This window comes from Crocuta crocuta, unplaced genomic scaffold, assembly GCF_008692635.1.
Source record: "Crocuta crocuta isolate KB4526 unplaced genomic scaffold, BGI_CrCroc_1.0 scaffold267, whole genome shotgun sequence".
NCBI classification, from domain to species: Eukaryota; Metazoa; Chordata; class Mammalia; order Carnivora; family Hyaenidae; genus Crocuta; species Crocuta crocuta.
This window is the reverse complement of record NW_027531899.1, coordinates 4,364,022-4,376,960: the sequence shown is the minus strand read 5'-3', so window position 1 is coordinate 4,376,960 and position 12,939 is coordinate 4,364,022. Positions and strand designations below refer to the sequence as shown.

The window sequence follows — 12,939 nt, the reverse complement described above, 5'->3', positions numbered from 1 at the left end:
GCACTGGTGGTTCAGGGAGCACGTGTGATTCCTTGCTAAGGAATAAGACCCCCTTGCTAAGATTATGGGGATCTTAGCAAGCAACTGGGCGCCTCATGCTCCTCAAGTATGTCAGCCAGTCCTGAGGGAGTAGGACACGCAGAGTCTCTTGCCATCTTGATAAGCCCTTCTCACTTCCTCCTTCATCACCTCTCAAAATTCAAGATTTCTGGCTCCCAACATGGGAGCCTACTTCATCCTGATTCCCTCCTAGAGCCCAGTGGGATAAGGACAGACGCAGATACAGGAGCTGTTAGGTTGGAAAACATTTTATTGGCGTCACTGAGCCCGGAGAGAGTGATGACAAGATGGTGATCAGATCCCACACTTAGCCCCTCTTCCAGCGGGTGTCAGCAGTGCAGGGTCTTGAAGAGAACAGTCACTGGGCGTCAGGAGTTGCACTCCTCAAACCCTTCAGCTGGAAGGAGAGAGGGTTTGGTCGGATTGGGGACCCTCGGGTACGGGGAGCTGAAGTCCCCCATGAAGCCCGGGGCAGCGACGGAAAGGAATTTTCGCGCTGACCTAAGGTCTCATTCTCTAAAGATAGTAGCTGAGATTTCCCTCAACTTTAGTGATAGGAAGGTTTATCTTGTTACCTGTCCTCGCCCTTCCTCCCAGATCATCTGCTTCTTCCCTCACCACCAACTTCTATCCTCCTACTTCCCACCACCTCTTACCTTTGGAAAGGCATCCCAGTTGAGGAACGGAAGTTTCCTTTTGATAGACTAAAAGAGAAAAGAAAGAGCGAGAGTGATGTGTTACAGGTCAGGTGAACATGGATCAGTAAACATCCAGTGAATGAGCTGTTGGTAGTGACGATGGTGTTATCATTCTATGATTACAGGAAGAACTGATATTCCCTGAGCTGATATTCTGTGTCTGCCTCATGCTGACTGCCCTATAAGCATGCGTTCATTTGGTCTGCACAGCTACCTTTGAGGGAGACACTATCATGCCCACATCACAGGTGAGGAAGCTGAGGTCCAGAGACTAAAGATACTTGTGTGTGGGCACGTAGCAAATACATGCAGAGTCTCATGACACAGCCTCTAAAGCCCACGCTGTCACCAACTTCACCTTCGAAGTGTGGACCAGCCTCCCAACTTAGGACCTCAGTTTCTTCATAGACGATATGGGCGTTCAAATAAACTCTTGATAGGTTACGTTCTGCCTTCTCTGAACTGTCTTTATGGCCCTGCTCCCCCACCGCCTCGTTAGGAAAAAAAAAGTGTGGCCATGTCAGCCTCCTGAAGAAACTTTCTCCGCATGGGCAACATTCAAGCAGAGCAATTACTCCCTTCTAGAACTCAGGAAAGAACCAAAAGGCCTAGAACTAGAACATGTCGACCCTACCCTGGAAAGACTGCAAACGGTCAAGGAAAGGAAGGGGTGCCCTCGCACTTACCTCAAAGAGGGCGTGCCAGTTCAGGAATTCATCGGGCTTAAAAGCCTGTGGAGACAGAGAGACCAGAAGAGGGTCAGTTCCAGGGGAGGACAGAGCTGGGCCCCTGGCCCCCTAAAAAAGGGGAGGTGTTCACAGTGTCTTTACGAGCTCTCTACCAAGTCACTGATCTCTTTTATGATGTGGATATTGGGGGCAGCATTAGAGAATGGTACTTACAGCGCGCAACTTGTCGATGTTCAAGAACTGAGCGTTAAAGTTCTAGGTAGAGAGACGGGGCATTGTAAGAGTGGCTAAGGAGTGTGAGGAGGAGGGCACAGACTCACACCGGAGAGGGAGTGGGGGGGAAGCAGGTTGTTTACCTCAGGGCCTGCTGCATAGTTAGCAATGGTGGTTTCTTCCTGGAAAGCAAAGGGGAGAAAGTCAAATGATCACATAATGGCAAGTCTTCGTCCCCAAGCCCTGTCTGCCAGCCCGGCCTTCCTCCACAGGCCAGTCCCCGAGGAGATAGCCCGTTCTCCTCCGTGGGGCCTCAGATAACCTGCTCTGTTCCAGTCAGACAGATGGCGGACAGATGTGCAAGGCAGCGAGAAGGGATTGGAGAGTGGCATGTGTGAGAAGCTAAAACCCAGGCAGCAGGTGCACAAAAGGCAGAGAAGAGATGAGTCCTCCAAAGAAGACCAAGCTAGTGTTGCTGTGCATTTGACTTGGAGTGTTCTGGAGACACCTCTGCTCGGCCCATAGAGCTGGGTGGGGGAGGTTAGCACACAGGTAGGAGCTGGGCTGCCGAGGTGCCCTGCCTGCCTTTAACTGATTGACAGTGGTTTGCTTTGTGACTTTATTGCCACCAAAGTCAGAGTCACCATTTCCCTCCCCGACACAGACACTCCCCCAGACCTCAGTGCATCCCATCTTGTTGCTTGCCGTGCTTTAGTTGCCCCGCCTCATTGTCCCTTATTTCTTCCATCCTACGACAGAGACCACAAACAGGTACCCTACAGGCTAGACCCAAATGTTTAGCTCTTATAGTAGTTTGGCTTGTTTGCTCTTTTAATTTGAATAACACATTTTTAATTAGTAAGAATACACAAATCAAATTCCCGGTTTCCCCTAAAAAATTTAAAACTCTGGCCACACGCGGTACATTTTCCTGCTTAGCCACAGTTGGATGGACTGTCCCTTTTTCCACTGGGTGGGTTCCCTCCACCTCCCCTGGGACTCCACCAGCCTGTCTGCTCACTGACCTCACTTGCTTGGATCCCAAGCAATTGTGCCCATGACCCCATCTTAGACTTTTAAATTCAGCACGGGCACTCTCCCCCAGCCTTGGGAGAAGATGGGGAGAGAGGGGCCTCCAGCTTCCTCCTGGCTGGAGACTGCTGCCTAGGGATCCTTGCTATGGCCTGGGCTCCAGAGACAGGAGGAAGCTTCCAGTGGCCTGGAAGACATTCCGTGGGAGACAAACGAAACACAGGTGAGGCTGAGCCCAGACAACCAACGTCAGCCCCTGTCTCCTCCCAGGATTCAGTTGTCCAGCCTCTGCCCATACTCTCAACATTCCTTCCAGAAATAAAGCACATCCATCTACATGTCTTCCTGGGAATACTTAGCCTTCCTTCCTCCTTTCTTCCCTTCCTCAGAGCCCCTGCTTTTCGTTTAGCCTCTGATCGTGTCCAAAAATAGGGGCCATGCATCCAGTAGAGCATACAGATAAAGAAATGGAGGACTTAAGGGAGGCAATAGGTAAGAACAAGAGAATCCAGGTGCCGTGCTCACCTCGGAAGTACCCAGGGAGGCACCCTGAGCAGAGTGGAGCGCCAGAAGGGAGAGAAGAACCACAGCAGGAAGAACTGGGACCTTCATGGTGTCAGGTTTGGGGTGCTCTGAGGCGGGGCCTCCCCGCTTACCCTTTATATTCCTGGGGAGGTGGATGTGAACAGAAATAGGGTCCCCACCCCACTGACTCACCCCCAGATCCCATTGCCCCATCGCTCCCATCCCCGGGGCCCTGGGAGCGGGAGGTGTAGACTTTTCCCCACTTATCTTGGATTTCCCAATTCACATTCTGCCCCAGGTGCTAGGAAGGTGAGATGGCAATGGGGTGCTTCATGCAAATGGAGCTGGGATGCAGACAGGTTGAACCTGTCCCTCCAAGGGATTGGCAGTGTCACCCAAACAACCTCTCCTTTTGCCTTTCTATCCTTCATTCTGCTCTTACAATTCAGGCTTTTTCCCACCCTACCCAATTCTGTATAAACTCCACAGCCTAGCACTGAAGGCCTTTCACGCTCTGGCCTCAACCTGCCTTCCCAACTTTGCACGTGTCCCCACATTCTGGCCAAACTGGACTCCCTACCAAATCTATCCTTCTTTGTCCTCCAACCACCTTCCCATGCTATCATCTATCGTCTCCAGTTCTCAGAACCCGACAGGCTTCCCTGATTTTTCCCATCACCCCTCACCACCCTCCCTGACCCTCCCGATACCCTTCCCTTCTTGGGATTGCCATAGCAATTCATTTGTTTCTCTCTGCCATTGAACCTAGGGTCACTCATGCTCTTCTCTTATTTCTCTCTCAGGCCATAAGCTCCTTGTGGCCAAAAACTCTATCTTAATCACCTTTATACACCCCTATGCCATGCCTTCCACAGAGTACAGGTGGAGCGAGCATTTGTTAGATTGGATATGTTAGAGATCAGGCATCCTTCCACAAAGGTGTATGCTTTCCTCCTTTATCCATTATCCAGCTGCCCATCTTTTTTTTTTTAAACATTCACATGCTTTAATAAAATAAGAAGTGTGTGGATGGTGTTAAAATCAATACAATGGCAATATCCAGAAAAATATGGTTTACTTAATAATGAGATATCAAGGGGCGCCTGGGTGGCTCAGTCAGTTAAGCATCTGACTTCAGCTCAGTTCATGGTCTCACTGTTCGTGGGTTCGAGCCCCACATCAGGTTCTGTGCTGACAGCTCAGAACCTGGAGCCTGTTTCAGATTCTGTGTCTCCCTCTCTCGCTGCCCTTCCCCCACTCATGCTCTGTCTCTCTCTGTCCCAAAAATAAATAAACTACAAAAAAATTTTAAATAAAAAATACAAAAAATTAAAAAATAATGAGGCATCAAAAAAGATGTCTCCTTTCATTTTTCTGACTACTTCCTTCTTTTTTTTTAACTTTTGTTAAATTTATTTCNTTCCATTGGTCTATGTGTCTGTTTTTGTGCCAATACCATACTGTCTTGATGATGACAGCTTTGTAGTAGAGGCTAAAGTCTGGGATTGTGATCCAGCTGCCCATCTTTAACTCTTGGGTCTTCAAAGACGTGACTATACTGAGCTAAGAAAACAAGGAATAGAGAACACAGGGGGAAAGGAAAACAACACAAAAAACACAAAGTAGGTCTTAAAGATACCCAGTTGGAGATAGGAGCTAGATCCTGAACTTTGAGTGCCTTCTCCATAACACTGAGCTTATCCCACCCCCCTGCCCCACTCCCCGGCTTGGGAGTCGTATCACCTCTTAGTGACAAAATATCCTAATCAAGCCACCTTCTCTACTATGAGGTCCAGGTGGCCCAGCCAGTTCCTGGTGTAATAGGGAGGTGTCGGAACACTGCCTGGTGCTGCCAGAACAAAACAAGACCTTATTTAAGAGCAAGCCTCTTCACTCCGACCTGGTGCAGTGCGCGTGGATGGCAGGCTTAGGGTAGAGGAACTACATGGCACTCACAAGTGGTCCATAGGAACCCCAGAAGCTGGCGCTTCGGTTCAGTTCCCATGTTGCCCCCGCACCCCAATCTTGGCCCCTCTGTAGCTTCAGGAAGCCTCCTCTGTTTTTATAATAGTGCATCGCCCTTTGCAGAGCCACCTGAAGAGACAGTGTTCAAGGAACATTGAGCACAGGTGACCAGGTGACGTGGGCATCATATACAGTTGGAGCTACTGGAGGGGATGAGTGAGAAAGTGACTGGGGTGGGTGGAGCACCTCCCAAAAGGTTTTCTGGAGGACACAGGTTTTTATGTGCGATGAATTCCTACTAATTAATTAACAGTGACTGAAGGAGCTCATTAGCCACCATTATGTCAGCATAGGGTCAGCTCCAGGAGCAGAAGGAACGAAGGATGCACAAAGGGGAACCGATATTGTATAATCCACTCCCAGTTAGGCACTCTAACGGAGGAACACTTTGCCCTGGGTGATCCAAAGCAACAGACGAGCCAAACACATTATCTGTTTGACTCTAGACTTCTTTTGTAATAAATCGGCCTGCCGATGTTTTCCTCTCCCCCTCATGCTAATGCTGCTAAGGTTGTTAGCTAATTTATTGATGTCTCGTTCTGTGGCAGGCCCTGTGCTAAGTGCTCTAAATGAATGCGCTCGTTGAAATAGCACAGTGATTCTGGGAGGCAGGTACTATAATTATCCACATTCTACAGGCAGGGGCGCCACAGCATGTAGAGGCTAAGTAACTTACCCATGGTCACGCAGCCAGCGCGTGGCAAGGCCGGCATGAGAACCCCAAGATTCCAGGGCCTGCCCTGTGGTGCTCCTGTGGTGGACTGTGGAATAGTGCCCTACAAAGGGCCTCAGCCAGCCCACATGGCACCTGGCATGAATTAGAGGTGTTTAGAGAGTTGGGGGCAGGCAGGCCACATGTAACCCCCATTCGCTCCCCAGGTGTCCTCCTGTGGCAATGTGGCTTGCACAGCCAGAGAGAGCAACTCCAAGCATACGGGCGTTGATTGCAAGGAGTTAACTCATCAACACTCTTGGCAAAATGGAGACAGAGAATTAAGAGATTAACGGCCCTCGGGGTGCCTGGGTGGCTCAGTCGGCTGAGGTCTCAGGTCACGATCTTGTGGTCTGTGAGTTCAGGCTCTGTGCGGACAGCTCAGAGTCTGGAGCCTGCTTCAGATTCTGGGTCTCCCTCTCCCTCTGCCCCTCCCCCGCTCACACTCTGGCTCTGGCTCTGGCTCTCTCTCTCAGAAATAAACATTAAAAAAATATATAAAAACGTTTAAAAAGAGATTCATGACCCTCAACAAGCATATGCCCCAGAACGAACTTGCGGCTGCCTCCGACTGCAGGTGCCTTTTGTAATAGGAACATCTCGCCTCACCAAGTGTGTATTATTTTTCTAATATTTATTTACATTGGGGAGAGCGCAAGCGGGGAGAGGGACAGAGAGAGGGCGACAGAGCAGAGCCTGAGTCGGGGCTCGAACTCACAAACCACGAGATCATGACCTGAGCCAAAGTCAGATGCTCAACCGACTGAGCCACCGAGAGTCCCCCAAATGTGTATTCATAGACCATCTGCTAGTTTCCAGTTCTGGCTTTAGTGTTCAGTGTTTACAGACAGGTACCTTTGCGTAATGCCTCTGAACATAGTGCGCACGACCAAAGCAATCCTGGCTGGGCTGGGCGGGGCTGCTTTGTTTCCATTTGGTACTGCTGGATCTTCAAGGACAATTTTGACCTTCCATGATTTGTGCTCTAAGTGCTAACTTTAGAATCTAGTGTCCCTGTACTGCCTTAGCGGGTTTGTGTTCCCTGCCAGTGCCCAGTGTCCAATTGTTGGGCAAGTGGAAGAAGGGAGGGCTCGGGGATCCTCACCGTCCCGGCGGTTTGGGTAATGGGCGGCAGGAGACTCGCCAGATTTCAGCATTGCTTCGGATGCATCACGTAGGGTTAATGGCATCAGGCAGAGTCACACAGTCTGGCTCTGCGTCAACCCATCTCCAAGTCCAGTTGATCTTCTAGTTCCTTCTCTGAGAATACCAGTAAACCCCTGTTTTCCCACAGCCCTGCCCCCACCCCACCCCAAATCTGCCAGAACTTGAGTGTGGGTAGGAGGCGAGGCCCAGCCCTGATTGCTACATTACAGACACACCTAGGGGCTGGGAGCCAGCCTCCTGGGTTCAGAGAGGGAATATGGGATTTGAAGGGATGCACACTGGAGCCTTGGGACCTTGGTGAGCACCCAGGTGGAAAGCCTAGAATCTTTGAAGAGAAAGGGGGTCGGGGTGTGGGGTAATGAGAGGCAGAATTCGGGACATCGCTGTCTCTTCCCCTCCTGTGCCTGTGCCAGTGTTGCTATCACACCCAACAAGGCAGCCACGTTGCACAGCAGGTCTGGTTTCTTCCTTTGACGCCCACCTTTTGTCCCTATGTACCCTTTGCTTATTAAACTTCTCCCAGGAAGACTTCCTGGATTGATCCCACCTAATTCTGATCCCTCCTTCCATTCTGTAATTGGCAAATACTTACTGAGCAGCCACTTGGGGTCTCGGTGTTGGGAATTCAAGATGGATAAGATACCTGTCCTTCGGAACTTATCATGATCTGTGGACGGATCATAATCTAATAAAAAAAATACTAGGAAACAAGATAACTTCAGAGAATGGCAAGTTCCGGGAAGAAAATACAACAGGGGTGATGTGAGAGTGCTTGGGTAGGTGTCCTATGTTCAGCTGGCTATGGGAGGTCACTTGAATGTAGACCAAAAGCAGTTAAGGCTCCAGTCTTCTGAAGATCTTGAGTGTCAGGGACAGGTACCAGAAGTGTTCCTTGTGAGCTTCTTGCAGCAGATCTGGGTTGATGGGAGAGGGAGGCCAGAGCCAGATCACCCCGAGCCATGGTGAAGAGTTGGGATTTCATTCTAGGTCTACTGAAAAAAACATGTGGAGTATTCTGAGCCTGGATCCTTCCTCAGTGTCATGGGAGAATGGATTTTAGGGGGGAAATGAAAGTCAAGGGCTATGTCAAGAAGCTACTTCAGGGGCGCCTGGGTAGCTTAGTTGGTTAAGCTCCAATTTGCCTCAGGTCATGATCTCACCGTTCATGAATTCGAGCTCTGCATGGGGCTCTGTGCTGACAGTTCAGAGCCTGGTGCCTGCTTTGGAGTCTGTGTCTTCATCTCTTTCTGCCCCTCCCTGCTCATGCTCTTTCTCTCTCTCTCAAAAATAAACATTAAAAAAAAAGTACATTTTAAAAGAAGATATTGCAAAGACTCAGGAAGGAGAAAAGGATGCTCTGCCCTTTTATTAGAGAGTCCTTTACATTGGAGGGCCTTTGCCTGCTTCAGGTGGTGCTTTCAACATTTTTTGTTTGGTTTTTTTAAAGTATATTTATTTATTTATTTTGAGAGAAAGCGGGGGACAGAGGAAAGAGAGGGGGACACAGAGAATCCCAAGCAGGCTCCATACTGTCCACACAGAGCCCGACATTTGGCTCAATCCCACAAACCATGAGATCATGACCTGAGCTGAAATCAAGAGTCAGACGCTTAAACTGACAGAGCCACCCAGGCACCCTGACACTTTAAACGGGCTGTTTCCAGCAGGCCTTGGACCAGGAACACCCGAGAGTCTAGAACCATGTTGAACACCTCAGCTTCTCCCTCAATCCCTCAGGGACTGGCTCCAGGAGACCTGAGTTCCAGCTCTTTCTGATCCATCACTCACACTCCAGGAAGCCCGCTGTCAGTTTGCCGAAGAATTGAGCCCCTGCGCTGGGAGAGCTGTGTTCGCCCCCCTGTGGCGTTCAGGAGGTACTGCAAGTCCCTCCCTTCATAGCTGAAATCCAAGGAGGAAAGGCACACCTCAGAGACACTGCTGGCTGGGTTCCAGAACACCCCAATAAAGCAAATAGTGCAATAACCTGAGTCCACTGAATTGTTTTGTTTCCCAAGCATATTGTTATGTTTACACTATACTATAGTCTATTAGGTGTGCAATAGCAGTATGCCTTAGAAAAACAATGTACATGTCTTAATTTTTAAAAAAATACTTTATTGCTGGGGAGCTTGGGTGGCTCAGTTGGTTAAGCATCTGACTTCAGCTCAGGTCATGATCTCGAAGTTCATGAGTTCGAGCCCCGCCTCGGGCTCTGGGCTAAAAGCAGCTCAGGGCTTAAAGCTGCTTCAGATTCTGTGTCTCCCTCTCTCCCTGCCCCTCCTCTGCTCACTCTCTGTCTCTCTCAAAAATAAATTAAAAACGTTAAAAAGATTTTTCAAAATATTTCAAAATACTTTATTGCGAAAAAATAATGCTAACCATCATCTGAGCTTTTGGCAAGGTAGAATCTTCTTGCTGGTGGAGGGTCTCGCCCCCATGTCACGGCGGCTGACTCATCTGGGTGGTGGCTGCTGAAGGTGGGGGGGACTGTGGCAATTTCCTAAGACAACACTGAAGTTTGCTGCATCCACTGATCCTTCCTTTCATGAACGATTTCTCTGTACCACGTGATGCTGTTTGATAACATTTTACCCACAGTAGAACTTCCTTCAAAATTGGAGCCTGCCTTTGCTTTATCAACTAAGTTTATGGAATATTCTAAGTCCTTTGTTGTCATTTCAACCATCTTCACGGCATCTTCACCAGGAGTAGACCTCATCTCAAGAAACTGTTTTCTTTTTTTTTTTTGTAAGTTTGTTTATTTGCTTGTATGTTTTGAGAGAGAGAAGGTGCAGAGAGAGAGAATCTCTCTGTGATGAGAGAATCATCACAGCAGGCTCCACACTGTAAGAACAGAGCCCAACTGCAGTACTGAGTCCCACAGACCATGAGATCAAGAGTCGGACACTTACCTGACTGAGCCACCCAGGTGCCCCAAGAAAGTGCTTCCCTTGCTTATTCCTAAGAAGCACCTGTCCATCCCTTCGGCGTGATCATGACATTGGAGCAGTGCGGTCCTCTCTCCAGCCTCCACTTCTTGCTGTTTCCACCACATCCACGATTACTTCCTCCACTGGAGTCTTGATCCCCTCAAAGTCTTCATGAGGGTTGGAATTCCAAACTCCTGTTCATGTTGCTATTTTGACCTCTTCCCTCGAATCGCGAATGTTCTTTTTTTTTTTTTAATGTTTTATTTATTTCTAGGAGACAGAGAGACAGCATGAGCAGGGGAGGGTCAGAGAGAGAGGGAGTCACAGACTGAAACAGGCTCCAGGCTCTGAGCTGGCAGTCAGCACAGAGCCCGACGCGGGGCTCGAACCTATGAACCGCGAGATCATGACCTAAGTGAAAGTCGGACGCTTAACCGACTAAGCCACCCAGGCGCCCCAATCGCGAATGTCCTTAATGGCATCTCAAACAGTGAAACTCTTCCAAAAGGTTTTCAATGTATTTTGCCCAGATCCGTCAGAGGAAACACCCTCTACGGCAGCTGTAGCCTTACAAAATGTATTTCTTAAATAATAATACTTGGAAGTCAGAACTATTCCTTGATCCATGGGCTGCAGAATGGCTACTGTGTTGGCAGACATGAAAACAACATGAATTTCATTATACATCCCATCAGAGCACTTGGGTGACGAGGTGCATTGTCAGTGAACACTAATATTTTGAAAGGAATCTTTTTTTTTTCTTTCCTGAGCGGTGGGTCTCAGCAGTGGGCCTAAAATATTCAGTAAACCATGTTGTAAACAGACGCGCTGCGACCCAGGCTTTGTCATTCCCTCTACAGAGCACAGGCAGAGTAGATGGGGGATAATTCTTACGGGCCCCAGGATTTTCAGAATGGTCAAGGAGCAAGTGGCTTTAACTTAAAGTCGCCGGCTGCATTCGCCCCTAATAAGAGAGTCAGCCTGTCCTTTGAAGCTTTCAAGCCAGGCTTTGACTTCTCTCCAGCGAGGGAAGCCCTAGATGGCATCTCCTTCCAATAGAAGGCTGATTCACCAACACTGAAAATCTGTTATCTTGTGATAAGCCACGTTCATGAACAATCTGAGCTAGATCTTCCGGAGAACTTCCTGCAGCTTCTACATCAGCACTTGCTGCTTCACCTTGCACTTGTATCTCGTGGAGAGGGCTTCCTTCCTTAAACCTCATGCACTGACCTCTGCTGGCTTCAAACTTTTCTTCTGCAGCTTCCCTACCTCTCTCAGCCTTCACAGATTTGAAGAGAATTAGGACCCTGCTCTGAAGGAGGCTTTGACTTAAGGGAATGCTGTGGCTGGTGTGATCTTCTGTCCAGACCACTCCAACTTTCTCCACATCAGCAAAGAGGCTGTTTGCTCTCTTGTAATTCACATGTTCTCTCAAGCAGTACTTTTCATTTCCTTCAAGAGCTTTTGTTTCGCATTCACAAATGGCTAACTGGCACCAGAGGCCTGGCTTTCAGCCTATCTCAGCTTTTAACACGCCTTCTTCGCTAAGCTGAATCATTTCCAGCTTTTGATTTCAAGTGAGAGATGTGTGACTACTCCTTTCACCTGAACACTCAGAGGCCCGTGTGGGGTTATTAATTGGCCTGATTTCAATACTGTTGTGCCTCAAGGAATAGAGAGACCCAAGGAGGGGAGAGAGAGATGGGAATTGCCGTCAGTGGAATACACACACAACATTCACGGATCAAGTTTGTCGTTTTCTATGGGTGAGGCTAACGGTGTCTGCCCCACAATAATTATAGCAGTGACGTCAAACATCAGCGGTCACAGGCCACCATAACAAAGATAGTACGAATAATGAAAAAGTTTGAAATAGTGCATTACCAAAATGTAACACAGAGACACACAAATTGAGCAAATGCTATTGGAAAAAATGGCGCTGGTAGACTTGCTTGAGGCGGGGTTGCCACGAACCTTCAATTTGTAAAAACTGTAACAGCCTCAAAGCACGATCCGATGAGGTATGTCTGTATAAAGTGGTAGCCCCAATTTCAGGACAAGCGTGAAAATAGGATAGTCTTCATCTTTCTCTCAGCCAGATGGCTTTGATCAAGACGGGTTCCCCAAGTCCATTTTGGGCCTGGTTTCTTTCACTTATTCATCAACTATTTGAGGCCTCACCTGTGCCAGGCCCTGTGGTCAGTGCAGGGGACAGAGCAACGAGTAAGGCAAATGGACCATGCACTCAGGGAGCTTGGGATCTCAGAGGGGGGGTCACCGAGGCTGGCAGCATGCTTCCTGTCCTTCTTTTACTTCCTGGGTCCCTGCAGAGATGTCGGAGATGAGTGGTGGGGATTCTGTCTTTTGGGCACATTCTGTAGCCTTGATGAGACTTTGGCTCAGAGATTGTGAGTACAGACTCTCCAGCCCAGTCTGCAGAGCTCGGAGGCTTGTGATAAGCCTGACCTCCCACCTCTACCTGCACCGAGGACCTCTGCCTGTTTCCTTGGTATGTTAATGGAGTAGAAGTCTCTTCCACCTCCTCTGCCTCCCAGGCACACAGAGCTAAGGCACTGGGGATGAGCCACCTGTCCACAACTTCCTAAAGAGATCCACACCTCCGTGTGTTTACAAGGCTGAGGCATATGCTCTGGTAGCCCCTGGCCCCTATTCTTCCCCCTTCCTGACCCTCTGGGACTGGCCTCCTCTCTTGAAAAGCCTCTTTACCCCCACCTCCTGATGTGAATCGCTTCCCTGTTGCCTTTTGCAGGCTAGGAAAACACCTGTGAGCGCCTCACCTGTAGGGGCAGGGCACTCCGATACAGACTGGGCAAAGATGATTTTTTACAGATGGAGAAACTGAGGCACGATGAGATCAGCTACCT

General features: G+C 49.0%; 1 protein-coding gene across 1 annotated transcript; it reads right to left on the bottom strand.

Annotated features, from left to right (window-relative positions):
* Nucleotides 1-418: 418 nt before the first annotated feature.
* On the bottom strand, nt 419-3,304 carry KRTDAP (keratinocyte differentiation associated protein). The gene is made up of 5 exons (XM_077773850.1): nt 3,218-3,304; nt 1,804-1,842; nt 1,445-1,489; nt 717-764; nt 419-457 (listed from the first exon to the last, which is right to left on the bottom strand). The coding sequence occupies exons 1-5, from the start codon at nt 3,302-3,304 to the stop codon at nt 419-421; spliced, it is 258 nt and encodes an 85-aa protein (XP_077629976.1).
* Nucleotides 3,305-12,939: the final 9,635 nt, after the last annotated feature.